General features: G+C 47.9%; 1 protein-coding gene across 1 annotated transcript in view; it reads left to right on the top strand.

Annotated features, from left to right (window-relative positions):
* Positions 1-20000, top strand: part of TCF7L1 (transcription factor 7 like 1) — an 82258-nt gene that overhangs the window by 39153 nt on the left and 23105 nt on the right. The window contains exon 4 of the mRNA XM_075601730.1: positions 19294-19377. Coding sequence (XP_075457845.1) covers positions 19294-19377 — 84 coding nt within the window. The remainder of the gene's footprint in view (positions 1-19293; positions 19378-20000) is intronic.

Here is a 20000-nt window from a genome sequence, read left to right as displayed (position 1 = left end):
ACAAACACACAAACACAGTGTCACACACACACACACACACAGTGTCACACACACACAGTGTCACACACACACACACACACACACACACACACACACACACAGTGACACACACACACACACACACACACACACACAGTGTCACACACACACACACACACACACACACACACACACACACACACACACACACACACACACACACACACACACACACACACTGTCACACAACACACACACACACACACACACAGTGTCACACACACACACACACACACACACACACACACACACACACACACACACACACACACACACACAGTGTCACACACACACACACACACAGTGTCACACACACACACACACACACACACACACACACACAGTGTCACACACACACACACACACACACACACACACACACAGTGTCACACACACACACACACACACACACACACACACACACACACACACACACACACACAGTCACACACACACACACACACACACACACACACACACACACACACACACACACACACACACACACACACACACACACACACACACACACAGTGTCACACACACACACACACACACACACACAGTGTCACACACACACACACACACACACACACACACACACACAGTGTCACACACAGTGTCACACACACACACACACACACACACACACACACACACACACACACACTGTCACACACACTGTCACACACAGTGTCACACACACACACACACACACACACACACACACACACACACACACACACACACACACACACACACACACTGTCACACACAGTGTCACACACACACACACACACACACACACACACACACACACACACACACACACACACACACACACAGTGTCACACACACACAGTGTCACACACACACACACACACACACACACACACACACACACACACACACACAGTGTCACACACACACACACACACACACACACACACACACACACACACACACACACACACACACACAGTGTCACACACACACACACACACACACACACACACACACACACAGTGTCACACACACACACACACACACACACACAGTGTCACACACACACACACACACACGCTCCCACCGGCCGCCGAGTGCATGGCAACCTGGAACGGGTGTGAGCCGGTGTCGGGAGGAGGCTGAAGTGCACCTAGGAGCGGGAGCAGCCGCATCGTGCGCGCAACCGCCAGGCCGCTGGACGACGCGAGACTTGAGGCCAGCGCCGAGGAGCGGCTAGTGGTGTGACTGGGGGGAGGGGGGTTGGTGGTGGGGGAGAGGTGAGGCCGGCGCCGAGGAGCGGCTAGTGGTGTGACCGAGGGGAGGGGGGTTGGTGGTGGGGGCGAGGTGAGGCCGGCGCAGAGGAGCGGCTAGTTGTGTGACCGGGGGAAGGGGGGTTGGTTTTGGGGGTTTGAGAGGTGAGGCCGGCGCCGAGGAGCGGCTCGTGGTGTGACCGGGGGGAGGGTGGTGGGTGAGAGGTGAGGCCTGCGGCGGAGGTGTATGGGTGTGGAGGGAGAGGTGAGGAGTGTGGGTTCGCCAAGTTGTTCTCACAATGTGAGGGGTGGGGTGAGCGGGGCGGGAGGTGCGTCCGTGGCCAATGACACAGGGGGAACACAGGGCCAATCACACAGGGGGAAGACATACACACACAAACATTATTTGAGACTTATAGATATAGATTTATAAAATGTTTTAGCAGGAAGTAAAACATTTTATACCTGCTGCCAACTAATCCTGGCACGGGTGACCAGAGTCGGGGATCTCCTGGACTACGAACGACGGGACTGGGTAAGGGCAGAGGTGCTCGCGCACCGTATGGCTCTGCCTACTGCCCGCGTGCCTCGTCATCTGATCTAGGAGATTAAAGATGCCATCCACCCCGACTCACGCACCTTCATCGAGGGGGTATTGCAGACCGGAGAGCCCTGCCCACCTATCACCCCCAGGTCTCCGGATCTTTGCGTGAGACCAAAGCCACGGCAACCCCCTCAGGCTCCTCGTGCCCCCAACCTCAGCAGGTTGGGGGACATGTCCCCGGCATGTTTCCGCGGCCTGCCGAGGAAAGGCCTGTTCTCTCTTGTGCTCCATACAGTGCACTACCTCGCCCTTGTCGCCGCCCTGATACCATCTGGAGGCGGGTACTTCCTGCAAACGAGGGCGAGATGCCCCGGTGGAGGGAACTCTATTCAGAGTTGTTCCCCGTCCCTCCGGTGATTTGAGTTGGAGAGTCCTCCACGTTGCACTGAGCACGGGAGAGTACTTGGCCCACCTCAAAGACTCCCCCGCCACCTGCCCCTTCTGTGGCGAGCGAGAGTCCGTGTACCATATTTATTTTAGCTGCGCCAGACTGCAGCCCCTCTTATCCACCTTGAGGGGCCTTCTCCTGCAGTTCTGGCTGTAATTTTCCCCTCAGCAAAGGAATGGAAGCAGGCACACGGTCTTTCTAAAGGTGCAGTTTATTGTGCCACCAAAGGTCCAACGTTTCGGCAAATAGATTGCCTTTATCAAGGAGAGGGCCCTCTCCTTGATAAAGGCAATCTATTTGCCGAAACGTTGGACCTTTGGTGGCACAATAAACTGCACCTTTAGAAAGACCGTGTGCCTGCTTCCATTCCTTTGCTTAAGTACCTCTGGGATGTCTGGACCTCCCTGGATACAGCGCACCGGCAGATAAGTACCCCCCTCCAGCACCTACCAGCGGTGTGCATGTGCTTCTACATATGACTGTACTTTTCCCCTCACCTTTTTATTTTTGGGTGCCCAGTGTCCCGGGACAATAAGCCTAGGGATCTCCTCGCCAACCTGCTCCTGGCATTGGCTAAGCTAGCCATTTATAAGACCAGGAAGCAGTTTGGAGAGGGAGGTCCCAACAAACATCGTGGCCATGTTCTGGGCACTGGTGCACTCCCGTATGCGGGCAGAGTACACGTACGCCAAATCCACTGGGGCGGTTTCACAGTTTGCCTCCCAGTGGGCTCAGGCGGGGTTATCTGCTCCGTGTCCCCCCATTTGAATTTTTTTACACTAACTCCTATTTTAGTGAACATTATTTTAATTTACTGTTGCACTATATTCTGGTTTATGTTATATTTTTGTTAATCTGGTATTTTTTTTTCTCACCGCGTCCTTTCGTCGGCCAATCAGAACTACCAGAAGGATAAGTCCTTCTCTGCCTCCCCCCTCCTTCTCTGCCCCCCCATCTTCTCTGCCCCCATCCTCCTTCTCTGCACCCATCCTCCTTCTCTGCCCCTCCTCCTTCTCTGCCTCCCCCCTCCTCCTTCTCTGCCACCCTCCTTCTCTGCCTCTCACCCTCCTCCTTTTGCCTCTCCCCCCCCTGCCTTCCCCCTCACCTCCTTCCTCCTGCCTCTCTCGCTTTCCCCCTCTCCTTCTCTGGTTCTCAATCCCCCCGCCCAACCCCCACCCCCCCCCCCTGCCTTCCGCTTCTCGGTCCCTCCTAACTCTCTTCCCTCTTTCTCTATTTTACCCTCGCTAATGGCTTCTATTGTGTCTTAGTGAAGAGGTCTTTGCCTCACTTATGTGAATAGGCCTGGTTTCCAAGGCAACACAAGCAAAGGCCTAGCTGACCTCTGACCCTTTGATTACCCTCCCTAGTGTTATTGGGCAAGGGGTTATTGGGCAAGGGATGTATGTTGTGTTTTTTTACCCCTTCAGTGCCAGAGCATTGTATTGCCCCCCTGGCACTGAGGAAGTTAGACTCTGACTCCCCCTCTCCCCTTAGCACAGTCTTACAATTAACATTTATGTTTAATAGTTCCCTCCCTCTCATTTTATTAATTTGTATTTCTTTCATTTTCATTTCATGTTTCAGCCATCCAGCAGCTGACATTAAATAATAACTCCGACTTCTTTAAAAATGTCCGCCAATGCAGAATCTTTAGGACTTTTGCTTCATAACTCCACGTGGCCTCTCCCATGTGGGTCTTGTGATGTTTGTGGCTTATATTTGTGGCTGTATAACCCTTTTCACTCAATGTAACCATGTATTTGTTAATATAACCCTGTGCCCAGGACATACTTGAAAACGAGAGGTAACTCGCAATGTATTACTTACTTGTAAAACATTTTATAAATAAATAGGTGCAGAGATGGGGGGAGGTAAGTTAATAGCCATTATAGCACAGGAGCTGTAAAATGGCAGGGTACTTTCACCTTGTGTAACTCCAGTATTGTGCAGCATTTAGTAACAGGGTGTGTATGTGTGCGTGATACTGTGCATATAGATTAACTATATGTACCAACACGCAGAGCAGTGCCGCGCACATCTGTAACACGCAGAGCAATGCATTGCAGGTCCTACTGGCAGCGGAGAGGTTTAAGAGTCGCACCCCTCCCCCTGTGCTGGGGGCCCCATGAGCTAAGCTATGACATTCCTCCCTATAACGGGATTTGCAGCTGTTTGGGAAGAAAAAAAAATCCTGTCTTGAAATGTGCATGAGAAATTCAAAACAGCTTGTCCTGCTGTCGGGGGAGAGAGAATTTGTGTGTGTGTGTGTGTGTGTGTGTTGTGGGGGGGAGCGCAACGTAGAATGGGGGAATAGAGAGAATCATGGGGGAGAGGAGACAGAGGGAGAGAGGAGGGAGAGTGGGCAGCACAGGGTTTGGAGATGCACACTATCTGTGCAACAAAATGTGTGTACGATGTAAGGGGGCGAAGCCACCACGATTGTAAGCTCTGTTGCCCAGGTATTAGACCCCTGTCAGTAAAAGTAGCTACTGCTGCAGGGTCCTGGGTGTGTAACCAGGAGGTTATTACTCCTTCCTTTCTGGACTCCTCTTTACTTAATACTTGTTTTCTCTTTCCTTTATGCTCCATATATTGCTCTTTATATGCTCTTTATTCTCTCTATTTTGCACTCTCGCGCTGCTCTTTCGCACGCTGCTTTCTCGCGCTCGCAGCTGTTTTTTGTCCCTCTCCAAGTTGAGGAATGTTGCAGATATTTGAAAGTGGCAACTCCCTGGAATATGTTTTATATCCCGAAAATAAACTAAAGACTGGGTGAGGAGGGGGAGTATCCCATGATACGTGAAACAATGTCTTTAAAAAAAAAATCATACAGACACCCCTACACAGACACCCCGGAGGTTGCAGGGGGACCTGGCCAGTGTGCGCATGATGTGCAGGGGAGTATTATGAATGTGAGGTCGGGGGGGGATGTTAGGGTGACCAGACGTCCCGGTTTTTATGCTTCTGTAACAACTTTTTGGGCCACTGTACCGGTTTTATATCAGCACCGGCCTTGCATGCGCGATCGGCACTTGCCGGACACTCGTGCACATGCGAGATTGGTGCATGTGTGACCGGCAAACTCCGATCGCACGAGCAGCAAGTGGCGATCGCGTATGTGCAACACTTGTGCCGGTTTTTGCCAGGACATATATGGTCACCCTAAGACAGGGGTCTGCAACCTTTCAAGGAATTACCAAGGAATAAGAGCCATTTTATAAAAAATAAAAAATAAATCTTTGTCCAAAATATTCAGAGAGCTGCAACACATGCATGAATATTACACCCCCACAACCACATACATATACTGTACACACACTAATCGGTATATACTGTATAAGCATTAACATACAACAAACTTACTTTCATAATCAGAATTAGGGAAAGGAAAAAATGTGGGGCAATAAAATGCATCTCACAATAAGTCCCTTTATTTTATATTTTTCATTGTTTTTTCTGTGCAAAACAGTTTGTAATTTACAAATATACAATTCATACACTACCCCCCCCCCCCCAAAAAATACACATACACTACCCCCCAAATAAACAACCCCCCCCCCCCAATATATAGGCACTAGCCAGAGAATATTTCTTTACCTTTTTGTGGAACATGTAACTACCTGTCTTCCTTCCTTGGAAAATGTTTTGTTTCTGCCACTGATACTATAGGAAAGCTCCCAATACCTAAATTTTAATGAGGTATAATTTTTCTTCAATCTAAGAACCATCAACATTCCAGCTGATTCTATTAATGAATGTAAGATAGTTGTAAAATCACTACAAGCATTATGAAAAGATCCAGTTTTACACATCCTAACCGTCACCACGTTATAACCAGATCATCATAAAGTACATACAGGACTCATGAGCACGAGCTACCATTGTATTTTATTTATAGGTAATACATTTGCACAACTTGATATTTTAGCTGATTTACTGTTAGCATTTTGTGTTCTGTATTGGCGGTGCTACAGAACAGCGGGTAAGTTATTCTAAGTGCCACTTTCTAACCTACATTCTAAGCCTGACTGTGCTGCCACTGGCAGCGGAGGGGCCCGAACGGTGCTGGTTGGGTCTCTTGTTGCCACCGGGCATCTCCCTAGCTGCTGGCCTGCCTCCTACACTGTGTGTGTGTGTGTGTGTGTGTGTGTGTGTGTGTGTGTGTGTGTGTGTGTGTGTGTGTGTGTGTGTGTGTGTCTTTACATTTTAAGTTATGGTGGGTGAAAAAGGCAACAAAAAACCTCCACCATTGGCATATAGCCACATGTCTTAGACAGGTCTGCACCCCTGCCTTTCAACCATTATCACCTAGCATACAGTGCTCCCACTGCAGCAAGGGATTCTGGGAAATTACATGCAAATGAGCACATAATGTGTCACCTATATATACACAAATGTATACATACACATACACAGGTATACACATACACACATTTGATCCTGTTTGTTTCCGGCAACTTTGGTGAAAAGGTGTTTAAATGGCAGATATTTATTTAAACCTTTTGAAAATAGAGGCTTTAAAAAACAATCCATGACCAGCTGAATCTCCAGCTCGCTTTGGTAACATCTGCTGCAGTTTGTCACCTAACCAAGTCTCATGAGACAGAACTCTGTAAAAACTGCTTTGTCACAAAATAAAAGCTGCTTAAAAGAAAACTGCTGGAAAATTTCAGTGTCAGACAGGACAGAGAGTAAATGCAAAGCAGTGTGTATAATCAATACTTTTTATGGCCCAAATCCTCCTGTACAAAAAAAAGGATTCTCTCTCTCTCTTCAACCCCCCCTCCCCCCCCTTATTTCAAATCTGGTCATGTACAGAGGTGGTTGGTGCAGGCCTTTTTGCCCTTTGCTGTTTTATTTGGCTAATTACTGCTGCATAATTAGTTTTAAGGAGATAGTAAATAAAAAACTATAATTGCCAGGAGCAATTGGGATAAAAATAAAACAGACCAGAAGAATTAGACTGACTCATTTTTACACAGGGGTTTGCGTCTTTCTAGGAGGCAGAATTCATGCCGTAGTGTGAGACTGTCTCTTTAACAGGGGGGGCACCCTTTGTAGCTGCAGTTGGGTGGTGGGCAAGCGTGCAGTAATCTGTGTGCAAGGTGTAATCCCTCTGGAATGAGGTTTGTTTGCTCACCTTGTGTGTCACCGGAGCTGACAGAGAGGGAGGGGACACAGACATACAGGGACAAAACAAAGCTGTCTCTGGCTACTCCAACTCAGCTGGCATTTCTATTCTGCTGCTACTTCCTGGGAATGCAGGGCGAGAAGCCATGTGCACTGACCCCTGAAGTGGGAGGCCGTGTGACCTTGAGCAAATTGTGTTAATCTCCCAAGATCTAGACATGTTTCTTTGCTAGTATGGCGATAGTGTGGTACAGGGAGCTGGAAACTGTGATATATGGCTTCTAAGATGATACTAAACACATTGATTTCCTGCAGACTGATGCTTTTTTTTTTTTTTAATGTACCAACATGATTTCTTCAGAAATTTTATAACATACCCATATGAGGAAGAGGTTTGGAAAACTATGTACACGTGAATAAGAGACCTGTGAGGTTTGGAACGCTCTGTACACGTGAATAAGGCTGAGCTCAAACAGAAAGCTACCTTGCTGCGCGTCCGCGCCTCTGTCTGCTGGGCGATGTGTGCTCATCCCCAGCAGACAGAATGACACGATTGGAGGCGGGACTTTAAAAAAAAAAAGTGTTTGTGATTGGCTGGCAAAGTACACGTGACGCGGCTGCCGCTTGAAATTACAACTTCAGTTGTCTCCTTCAAGTGCAGCGGCGTTAACGTTGTACTTTGCCGCTGGGGGTCGTTTTAAGTTTGAAAACTCCCATAGAACACAGTGAAAGAGTGGTGAACATGCGCACGTTGCATCACTTAGGCCTTGACCCCGCTGCCTACTACAGCGTCCGCTGTAGCGGATGCTGCACGGACGAGAGCCCTCCCCTCAATGGCGCCGGGCCCGCTGCGAGGGGGGGCTGCAGCGCTGGGGCGAGAGTTGCTAAAGCTCTCAATAGAATTGAGAGCAGAACTTGCGACGAGCGATACGGCACGCCCCCCCAGCGGTTCAGCCAATGAGGGCGAACCTGCCGGGTGACGTCATGGCCGCTGCTACGCCCCCCCCCCCCTCCCCCCCCCCCCCCCCCGGTCTCTCTTCCTGCAGTGAGCTGCAGACCAGGGAATCGGCTGCACGCGCTGCCAATCTCGCTGGCGCGAGTTGCAGCGGAGTTACCGGGGCCTTAGCCATACAGACCTGTGAGGTTTGGAAAGCTCTGTACACGTGAATAAGAGACCTGTGAGGTTTGGAAGGATTTGTACACGTGAATAAAACACATGAGGTTTGAAAGCTCTGTTCACACCCTTGCATCTTGCCCAGAACATACGGTACTTGAAAACAAGAGGTAACTCTCAATGTATTACTTCCTGTTAAAACATTTTATACATAAAATAAATAAATCTATGAAGACGTCTCCATATTGGTCCAGAAAGGGCATTACAAAAGGCAACAAATCTCCACTCCAGGGCCTACATGGATGCTAGAACTTTACAGTACGTAATGGAAGATCATTTACAGCAGGGTGGAAATGTATAGAAACACGCAGTATAATGATACAGTGCCGCATGTTCAAATTCTAGGAGAGTAGTCTCCTTAACATGCCGCTGTTATCCCCCCTGCCTCCTCCCTCCCTCCCCTGCTGAGCTGTTAGAGGGGGGTTTGGGGAAACCCCCTGAGGTGTCCGGCAGTTGCCTCTTTGGATTTTGTCTGCCTGCCAGTGCTGGGGACTCCCCCTCTCTACCCGCTCACTTTTATTTTCCGTTCTGGAAGCTGCATCAAAGAGCCGCCTGGCGGAGGAAGCGTCACCCAGCGCGAGGTCAGGGGGTCTCCTGGAATCCCAAATATACACTCTCACCCCAGCACTATGCTTGTCCTAAGAACGCTCTCAATTTTATAGTTTAAAAAAAAAAATTATATTCGTGCTTTGTCTGGTGTTGGGGGGTGGGGGGAAAGTATTATAGACCCCATAATAGTTACTGGCTCCTCTTCTACCAAATAGCATCTGCCCCCCAAATAGTGAGTGATTCCCCCCACCCCCAAAGAAAAAGAAAAACCCCAATTGGTGACCTCCAGGATTTCCCCTAACCCCTCTCCAAATCCAAGAGATATCCACCTCTCGTGGATATAGACAATGGGACCCTGCTCGGGCTCTACGCGGTCTTCTTGAGTGCATGGTGATACTCTACCATTATACAGAGGTGCAAGGGTTTTAAGGTTTAAATGAGATACAAACACAATCACTTTCCCTTTATTATGTCCCCCACGGGACAGGTCTTTAGCAGAGTGCACACTTAATTAGGATTGTAGGAAGTCTTAAGGAATATAGCAGCAGCGTGTAACTGTATCTCTCCCTCCCCGAAGTCTGCCCCGCTCCCTCCAGCTGCTTTTTCCAGAGGTAGAATTTTGGGCTCAGCCAATGTAAACATCTCCGGGGCAGAAGTGAATGGGAGACTCTCCATGCCACTTGTGAAAGGGAGAGAGAAAGGGGGGGGGGGGGGGGGGGGGGCGGGCATTCCTGCAGGCAAGAGCCAAGAAAACAATTCAACATGAAGAAATCTGCGTGTACCTGTTTGTCTGCGTGGAACGTTTGCACACACAGAGCAATTTGTAATTGCTTTTATATAACTCAAAAATGAATAGACGATACCATTCTGTGGCTAACTAAATGCTTTTATTTGTGTGAGCTTTCGAGATACACTGATCTCTTCCGGCGATGTTACATTGAATTAAGCAAACAAGGGTTTTACTTAAAAACTGGAATATCCATTCACATGGCGATGCATCAGCTTAAATGGGCTCCATGTGAATGATATTCCAGGCAAAAGGTGACACGTGTGCTCATTTGCATGTCATTTCCCAGAATCCCTTGCTGCAGTGGGGAGCAATGTATGCTAGGTGATAATGGTTGAAAGGCAGGGTTGCAGACCTGTCTAAGACATGTGAATGTGCTCACAAGTGATATTCTTTATTGGCTACTAACTGATATACCCGGCGTTGCCCAGGATTGAATTTCCCTCTCCCCCTCTCTCTCCGCTCCCCCTCTCTCCGCGCCCCCCCTCTCTCTCTCCGCTCCCCCCTCTCTCCGCTCCCCCTCTCTCTTTCGCTCTCCGCTCCCCCTCTCTCCGCTCCTCTTTCCCTCTCTCCACCCCCCTTTCTCCACCCCTGTCTGGTTCTCCCCCGTTGACCGCAATCTGGGCCTCCCCTGCACATGAATGCGGCCCCCCCCGCATTTACAGCTGGAGTCCCCCCCCCTTCACACCCCCTGTTCTTCCCCCCCCCCCCCCCTTCACATCTCAAATTCCCCCCCCCCCCCCCCCCCTTTCAGAGCTCAGTGGGTTAGTGACATTTAGTGACTTTAGGTTAGTGACTGGGTGGGTGTGTAAGTGACTGGGTGGGTTATCTCACACCCCCTGCATCTCACCCCCCCCCTGCATCTCACCCCCCCCCCTGCATCTCATCCCCCCCTGCATCTCACCCCCCCCTGCATCTCACCCCCCCCCTGCATCTCATCCCCCCCCTGCATCTCATCCCCCCCGCATCTCATCCCCCTCCGCAATGTATGCTAGGTGATAATGGTTGAAAGGCAGGGTTGCAGACCTGTCTAAGACATGTGAATGTGCTCACAAGTGATATTCTTTATTGGCTACTAACTGATATACCCGGCGTTGCCCAGGATTGAATTTTCCCGCTCCCCCTCTCTCTCCGCTCCCCCCTCTCTCCGCGCCCCCTCTCTCTCTCTCCGCTCCCCCTCTCTCCGCTCCCCCTCTCTCTTTCGCTCTCCGCTCCCCCCTCTCTCCGCTCCCTCTCTCCACCCCCCCTTTCTCCACCCCTGTCTGTTTCTCCCCCGTTGACCGCAATCTGGGCCTCCCCTGCACATGAATGCGGCCCCCCCGCATTTACAGCTGGAGTCCCCCCCCCCCCTTCACACCCCCTGTTCTTCCCCCCCCCCCCCTCACATCTCAAATTTCCCCCCCCATCCCCTTCAGAGCTCAGTGGGTTAGTAACATTTAGTGACTTTAGGTTAGTGACTGGGTGGGTGTGTAAGTGACTGGGTGGGTTATCTCACACCCCCTGCATCTCACCCCCCCCCCCTGCATCTCACCCCCCCCCCCTGCATCTCATCCCCCCCCTGCATCTCATCCCCCCCCCTGCATCTCATCCCCCCCCTGCATCTCACCTCCCCCCTGCATCTCATCCCCCCCCCTGCATCTCATCCCCCCCCGCATCTCATCCCCTCCGCATCTCAGCCCCCCCGCATCTCTCCCCCCCCCCCCCCACCCCCCGCATCTCCCCCCCCCCCCCGCATCTCTCCTCTCTCATGTAATCTGAGTTTGAGACAAAAGGTGGCACTGTGTGCTCATTTGCATGTCATTTCCCAGAATCCCTTGCTGCAGTGGAAGTGCTGGGTGATAATGGTGAAAGGCAGGGTTGCCGACCAGTCTAAGACATGCAAATGAGCATACAGTAATATTTTCATTTGCTATATGCTTTACTGTGGAGGGTTTTTGTCACTTTATTTACCTACCATAACCTTAAAAAAAAAAATATATATATACATATATATATATATATATATACGCACACACACGCGCGTGTGTGTGCACATATATATACATATACACACACACACACACACACACACACACACACACACACACACACACACACACACACACACACACACACACACACACACACACACACACACAACACAGACTAACAAGATCCCTAGGTATAGCACTCAAAATATGCCTGAAATAAACAATATAAATAGGAAACACAAACCGAGAACCAAGTCAAAATAGAAAAATGGTGATGATTTTAATTACAAAGCAATAGGACACACTAACATTTAAAAACAAACACTGGTGGCAGCCTATAATGTGCAAGAAAAAAACTGTGCAACTGTAAGTATGTAACACAGATAAACAAATCCAAAGACTGTAAATACTAAACGAATAAACCTAAGATAATATGATCACTAATAATAAAATAGTGATCCGAATAAGTTTGAGTAAAGACAACCCCAAATGTACCTAGCCGCAAAATGCTAAGAGAAAAGAAATAATCTAAACTCTAAATATAAATATATATGGCATAAAACAACTAAGGAGAGAAAATAGATTGATATACTCCACCCTGTCGTCACCCTTACCGCACGATTTCAACTGTGCACCCCTCTGGGCGGCGATCGGAAGAGGCTGCTCTGACCCTCCCCCCCCGTGGCCATCTCCCGGAGGGAAGGGCATGTCCCGCGCGGCCGCCACTGCCCTGCTCCCCCCTGTTGAAGGGGGAAGGTAAGCTGCTGGGGAGGGGGCGTGAGCCTCCACAATATTAAAATGGCGATGTCCCGCGCGGCCGCAGCTTACCTTCCCCCTCGGCGCGCCTTCCCCCTTCAACAGGGGGGAGCAGGATAATGGCGGCCGCGCGGGACATGCCCTTCCCTCCGGGAGATGGCCACGGGGGGAGGGGCAGAGCAGCCTCTTCCGATCGCCGCCCAGAGGGGTGCACAGTTGAAATCGTGCGGTAAGGGTGACGACAGGATGGAGTAGTGCGGAGTGCCATTTTAATATTGTGAGCCGGTGGCATAGGGGGGGAAGGTGCGCCGAGGGGGAAGTTAGCGGGGAGGTGAATGGGGGTGATGGCGGGGGGGGGGGTGATTTTGGGGGGGAGCCAGCAGGGAGGTGAGCTGTGGGTGAGGGGGGGTGATGGTGGGGGGGAGCCAGCGGGGAGGTGAGCTGTGGGTGAGGGGGGATGATGGTGGGGATGAGCCAGCGGGGAGGTGAGCTGTGGGTGAGGTATGGTGAGTGTGATGGGGTGAGAGTCTGTGGCAGTATGTGTGTATCTTTGTCACAGTGGAGTAGGTGTGTCTGTGATGTCAGCGTACCTGTTGGCCAATGAGAGTCACGGACCAATCAGATTCACCACATCTAGTAACAGTCTCACAAAATTCAATTTTATATATATATAGATAGATACAACCAGGGGGGGCAGCAGGGGAGAAAAAAGGAAAACAAAATACTCAAACCCAGTAGAAAACAGTGGAAAATAAAACACAAAAGCATAAATTGGTGCCTGCGTGCACTCATACGTGAGGCAAATAAGGGGGCAGAGAGTTGTAAAACTGCACCCCTATACTGATACCATAAAGTGCCAAGACACGTATGGATGAACCAGTCCTAATGAAAATCCCTGGTAAAAGACAGAGATACTCGGTTATAGATGGTGGCAATCAGTCCATGGAAAATCCTAGTGGAGAGGTATAGCTTCATAGGTCTGAGTAACTGATGTAATACACAGGGATTGCACCATCAGATGTCATGACTTGCAAAAAGAGAAGTAGAGGGGGGCTGCCATCAGGGACACTCGACGCGTTTCGCCCTTAAGGTGGGCTAATATATATATATTTATATATATATTAGTCAGAAACAGGGCACGCACAAAACAAAATAAAAAATACGTTTAAAGTAAGAGTGCATTCTGTCCAAAAAGATACAGAAAAAGGAAATAAGGGACAGGCACTCCTAATTGCAAAAAAGTGAAATTGACTCAACGTTTTGGTCCCATTGGGACCTGAGGAAGAGAGGAAAGCTCGCGAAAGGTTGTCCTATGACATAAATTGTTAGTCCAAATAAAAAAGGTATCACCTAATACTGAATGAAGATATATATATATATATATATATATATATATATATATATATACCATAATACTGAGTTAAGTTATGGTGAGTAAAAAAAGTGACAAAAACCCTCCACAGGAAAGCAAATATGCAAATACAACTGTATGCTCATCTGCATGTCTTAGGCAGGTCTGCAACCCCGCCTTTCCCCATCATCACCCAGCATACAGCACTTCCACTGCAGCAAGGGATTCTGGGAAATGACATGCAAATGAGCACACAGTGTCACTTTTTGCCTCAAAAACCATTTTTAGGGAACCATGTTAAAAATGGTTTTTGAGGCAAAAAGTGACACTGTGTGCTCATTTGCATGTCATTTCCCAGAATCCCTTGCTGCAGTGGAAGTGCTGTATGCTGGGTGATGATGGGGAAAGGCGGGGTTGCAGACCTGCCTAAGACATGCAGATGAGCATACAGTTGTATTTGCATATATATATATATATATATATATATATATATATATATATATATATATATATATATATATATATATATAATATATAATTTTTTTATTTTTTCCCCCTCCATTCATAGATAAGGTTGCCAGACGTCCCGAATATCCGGGATTGTCCTTTATTTCATCGAGTTGTTCCGGAAAGATCTGCCAGGGCACATAATTGCCCCGTATTTTAGAGCCTTGATGTGAAATGCGGGAAATGTAAAATGATATATAGAATCGGTCATAAAATCGATTTCAACTTGTGTAATAGTTGCCTTTTCCAATATATGCCGCCGTACTAAAATAATAGTTAGGACACTGCCCGATCATCTCATAATTATACCATGACACCCGCCCCTATCGGCGTTCATTTTTCTCCCACGGTGACTTGTTAGGTTAGTGTGCATCTTTCCCCGTCCTGCCAAGAGCTGAGATGATAAAAACCAAAGAATATAGCGGTCACGCAGAAAATACCATTTAGCTTGAAGCATTTGCAAATCACTCGGCACTCATTATGGCGTCACACTTTCATACTGGATTTTGGCATCCCATATTATAAAAACTTAAATATGGCAACCATAGCTATAGATTTAGCTATATATAGGTAGGGAGAAGGAGTGGCTCAGTGAGTAAAGACACTGACTGGCACGGAGTTTGAAGCAGGGGAACCTGGTTTAATTCCCGTTGTTGGCTCCTTGTGACCTTGGGCAAGTCACTTTATCTCCCTGTGCCTCAGGCACCAAAAACATAGATTGTAAGCAAAATGTCTCTGTAAAGCGCTACGTAAAACTAGCAGCGCTATACAAGAACATGCTATTATTATATAGGTAGATATAGATCTATGCTTTAAAACATTGCTATAAGCAGGTCTATGTTGATATTACTATACTAGTCATTGCAGCACTGTGGGTCTCTGTGACAGAGGAATAACTACGCTTCCTTCCAGATAGATTGTGAGTTCTTCAGTACAGGGGTGGATGCCTTTCTGCTTGCTGTAGCTATCCCTGTGTTGGTATTAGATTGTCAGCTCTTTAGCTCACCTCCCTGTAGGTTACTCTCTGTATACAGGCTGCACAGTTCTGTGTATATGGGCCGCAATTACTCCGGTCTCGCACAGATATCAGATGATCTGTCCGTTTTCTCTGTGCACAGAATACAGGTGAAAGGGGGGGGAGGAAAAGTGTTTATAATTGGAAAGTTTCACTAAGTGGGAAGTGCAGGGAGGTGTAATGTGGGGTTGGGGGTGGCGGAACAGCTGGAAATTGTCAGATGGAACAATAAGGACATTTCCTGCTGGATTCCAGTCACTCAAGAATTCTCTCAGCCTTGGCAAAGCTCCCCCTCCCCCGCCTCTCCCCTGACACTGCTGGCTCTCCTGGCTCTCCTCTCAGCCCTGGCTCTGCAGGTTCTTTCTCGCCGTGTCTCACCGGCTCTCGCAACACCTGTGCTCCTTGACTTTGTAGTGATGTGGGCAGAGGGGACAATTGGCATTGGTGGGGACCGCGAACGGTCTCTGAAAGGACCAAATATTTGCTGTCCTGAGTGTGTTAACTTTCTGTTTTTGATTTAATTCTGAAGACATTCCACAGGCCACTTTGGGGTTCATTCTGAACACAAGTGGTTCTGGATTCTGGAGGTGGGGGCGTTCTCTTCACTCTGATGGGTCCCCATCTCCTTTCTCAATCACTTTAATTGTTGTGTAATAATACATCAGTGCAGTCTAACCCCCCTCCTGTTTTTATTTTCGATGTTGTCTTGCTCATGGATTTCTGAGGGAGCCCAATTCTCTGAAGGGGAGGGTGTGTATCTATCTGCACTGTGATTGAGTCTCCTTGTATAAAAATTAGTCATTTTCTATTTTCTATGTGTCTGTTTAATTGAAAAATAACCTACATGTTCAATTTTCTTGGCAGCATACATTAGCTTAGTCACTCGCCAAACAAAACATCAAATAGGTAAAAACTCTGTATGAACAATCTCCCTGTTCAACAGTTTACAGTCTGATCATAAGATCTTAGATTAATATATCTATATCTATATATCCATTTCGTTTCTGTTGAGACATTAAAAGTTTTTTTCTAAAAGTGTATATAAAACTAGTTACACTTGTCTGATAAACTACATGTAACCTATAAAACATGCTACTATAAACTTTGATCCTAGATAGGGCCTGAGCATTTAAAGCAGTAGTCCCCTCCAGAAGCCTGTATTAATTGTATGTCATGTAATGTTAGTATCATGCCCCCTTAGCATGTCCTGTGCTAAAAAAAAAAAGTTTTCTAGTGTTCAGCAGCTAATAATACCACTTGTGAGCACCTACCGGCCGGTCTGCAATACTGCCTTTCTCCATTATCTCTTGGCATACAGTACTTCCACTGCAGCAAGGGATTCTGGGTAATGATATGCAAATGAGCAGTGTGTCATTTTTTGCTTCTAATCCATTTTAACATGCACCCCATTAAGCTTTAGCCTGCCATATTACACATCTTTTCAGTACAGCCTGGGTTAAAGAAGTGTATAGTCAGTAAACCTACTCACAGACAGTTATATCGACCTTTTGGGTCTCCGTGTGAAGTTGGTTGCTGGATTTGCAATGTGAGGCTGGAAGTGGCTACAACAAAACCCAAAATAAGTTTTATAGCGAGTAAAAAAAAAGTGACAAATGCTTCATTTCGTGTACGGCAAATAAAAATACCACTTGTGAGCTTACAAAACCTATTTTCTTACTCTTTAGCTTCAGTGGTAACCATGGCAACCTTTAGTCTGCACTGTGATCTGGACATAGCTCCATTTTAACCTCCTGGACAAATGCTTGTATCTCCTGAACGAAGGTTTTAAAAATAAAACCACTGCTTTGGAAAGGGCAAAAACTGACCTCTAAACAAATAAAATGTGCATAAAAAAGGCGATCAGCGCATACTGCGGCTTTTGAAAGGATGCCGTCTGGTCACCCTGCTTCACATCGCTGCTCTCACAGCTGGGACTTCTCTCTCTCTGAGTGTTAGTTTTACTGCTGACTCTTCCTTCTCTCATATAAACAATCCCTGGATCCTCTAGGATTTGTATTCTTGCCCATACATGCAGCTTCCTGCTTCCTCCACCTTCCCCTCCACACCCCGAGTGGGAAGTTGCACAAAGATCCCTAAAACCTCACCCTTCACCAAGCATTTCGGGGAGGTGGCAGGTACCGATCACATTGGCACAGACGCCCTAATGGAGCTAGGAAGGATGGCACTTAATCGTCCAGTCCCACCTAGGACCAAGGTAGCAGAATTACAGTGGGTTGTTTAACACTGTCACGGTCTGCAATGTATTTCTAGGTATGTTATAGTTTTAGTTTTATTATGTTGTGTAGCTTGACCCTCTGGCAATGGAGAAAAAAGTCACACCTACTTTAGCTAGGTCTGATTTTCACAGGGGAACCAAAAGCTTTGGAGGGATTTAACAATCTTATCAAATGTCTTTTGGTGATCAGACGGTTTCAGTCCTCGGAACTAGAGGAGAAGTGTTGTCTTTTTATCTTAATCAAACATAGGCTAAGATTATACTACCTGCGCGTGTCGGACGCATAGACTCGAGCACGCCTGCAGCCCCAGCAATGTGTGAACTGAGCTGGAGGCGTGGCGGAGGCGTCACAAAGCTGGTTCGCCCTCATTGGCTGAACCACTTGTGACGCGCACATCACGCGGCCGCTGTTGAAAAAGACAAAAAAAAATCTCTTCAAAACGGTGGGTCGGCCTCATAAGCATTATGCAATTTGTGCTTGTCTTGCGGACTATAAGTTCAGTCGTAGTCATTGGTTGAACAGAAGTAGCTGATGCGTTGGAATTCAGGGGATCCACACCTTTTCCACAGGATAGAAATGAGTCAAATGTCTTTTAAGGGGGATTTAATCTTTCTAAAGGGCAGTGTACACAAGTCTGTGTACCACGGGGGTTAACTGTGGAGGCCTCATCTCCTCGACTTCAGCAAATTGTTAATAATCCAAACAGGGTGGCCAAAAGCAAATTGATGTTGCTCTGGGGGAGAAACTTGGACGAGGCCTTTGAGATGGGGATTGGCTGGATATTTGTGACGCGGTCTCTCGGGGCTCAATTTGTGTCACCACAAAAGAAAATTATCTCAAGATGCTACATAGATGGTATCTTACCCCAGAGAGACTCCATCGCATGAATGCTGACGCTCCCTAAGAGTGCTTTAGAGCCTGTGGCCAGATTGGTACAGTGGTACATTTGGTGGGATTGCCCTATGATTGCTTCCTTGTGGCCCAATATATTTGCTCTCATCAATGGTATTTTGGGGACCACTTAACGCCCAAATCCCTGGGTGGCCTTCCTCAACAGACTGCCTCAGGGTATCCCATGTGCCTCTCGCAAATTGATTGCCCATATTATTATGACAACCAGATGCTGTATTGCAGCTCAGTTGGAAACAATGGGATCCCCCAAGTTTGCTTCAAATCCCGAAACATATATGGTTTTAGGATGTCCATGGAGAGACCCTAGTTATTTAACAGACCGATGCTTACATTTCTCTAGAGTCTGGGACCCGTGGTTTGCTTTCTCTGGGATCTCTGGCAGAGCAGAGCTGGGGGTCCCTCTGGTAAACGAGATTTACTCTCGTTTGTTCTGACTACTGTATATTACGTTTTGGGCAGCGGTACCTTCGTTTCATAAGCAAGAGTGTAAAATACAATTGGGTGAACCACTAAAGGGCAGAATACAGTGTGTGTGTGTGTCTCCTCTCTCCTCTCTCGTACCTGCCCTCGCTCATACCCCAACCTTTTTCTGATCTTCATACCTCTCTTGGCCTGCAGTACCTACAGATGAAATGGCCTCTTCTGGATGTCCCCAGCACGGCCGGTCTGAAGGATGCAAGGTCCCCATCACCTGCACACCTGGTGAGTGTCCCATAGGCATGTCCCTTATGTGTTCTACGCCAGTACCCTTGAAATTTGCATGCAATGTATGGGCCAAAACACCTTGGTCCATTAAAAACTCCTGTGACAGAGGAGTCTGGGAAATGCATGCGTGTGTATAAATGACATTAAACACACATACACACACACCTAAATAATACATAGACAAACGTGTGTGTATAAATGTATACAGTCTCCTGTACACACACACACACACACACACACACACACACTCCTACACTGAATCGTGTTCACACATCAGATACACACAGAAATCTGCACTTTCACTTATGTAAAAATGCAGATGTTTACACAATACACACACCGTTTATTAATACAAACAGCTACACGCGTACACATTAACACAATATAAGCGTGTTTAAGCAATGTGCACGCTTGCACAATATACACACATGCTCATACAGGCTTTCTCGGGCACGTGCACTCACGCTCGTGGGTGCGCGTGCGCACACACACTCAGTCAGCCTCTCTCTTTGTTCCTGCTTTCTATAGCCTGTCATTACTTGGATTCTTGCCTTTTGTTAGGGAATTACTGAGTCGTCGTCCCCCCCAAAGCCCCCCCCCCCCCCCCCCCCCCCCGATCA

This window comes from Ascaphus truei, chromosome 5, assembly GCF_040206685.1.
Source record: "Ascaphus truei isolate aAscTru1 chromosome 5, aAscTru1.hap1, whole genome shotgun sequence".
NCBI classification, from domain to species: Eukaryota; Metazoa; Chordata; class Amphibia; order Anura; family Ascaphidae; genus Ascaphus; species Ascaphus truei.
The sequence above is the reverse complement of the archived record's forward strand: the minus strand, read 5'-3'. Positions and strand labels throughout refer to the sequence as shown.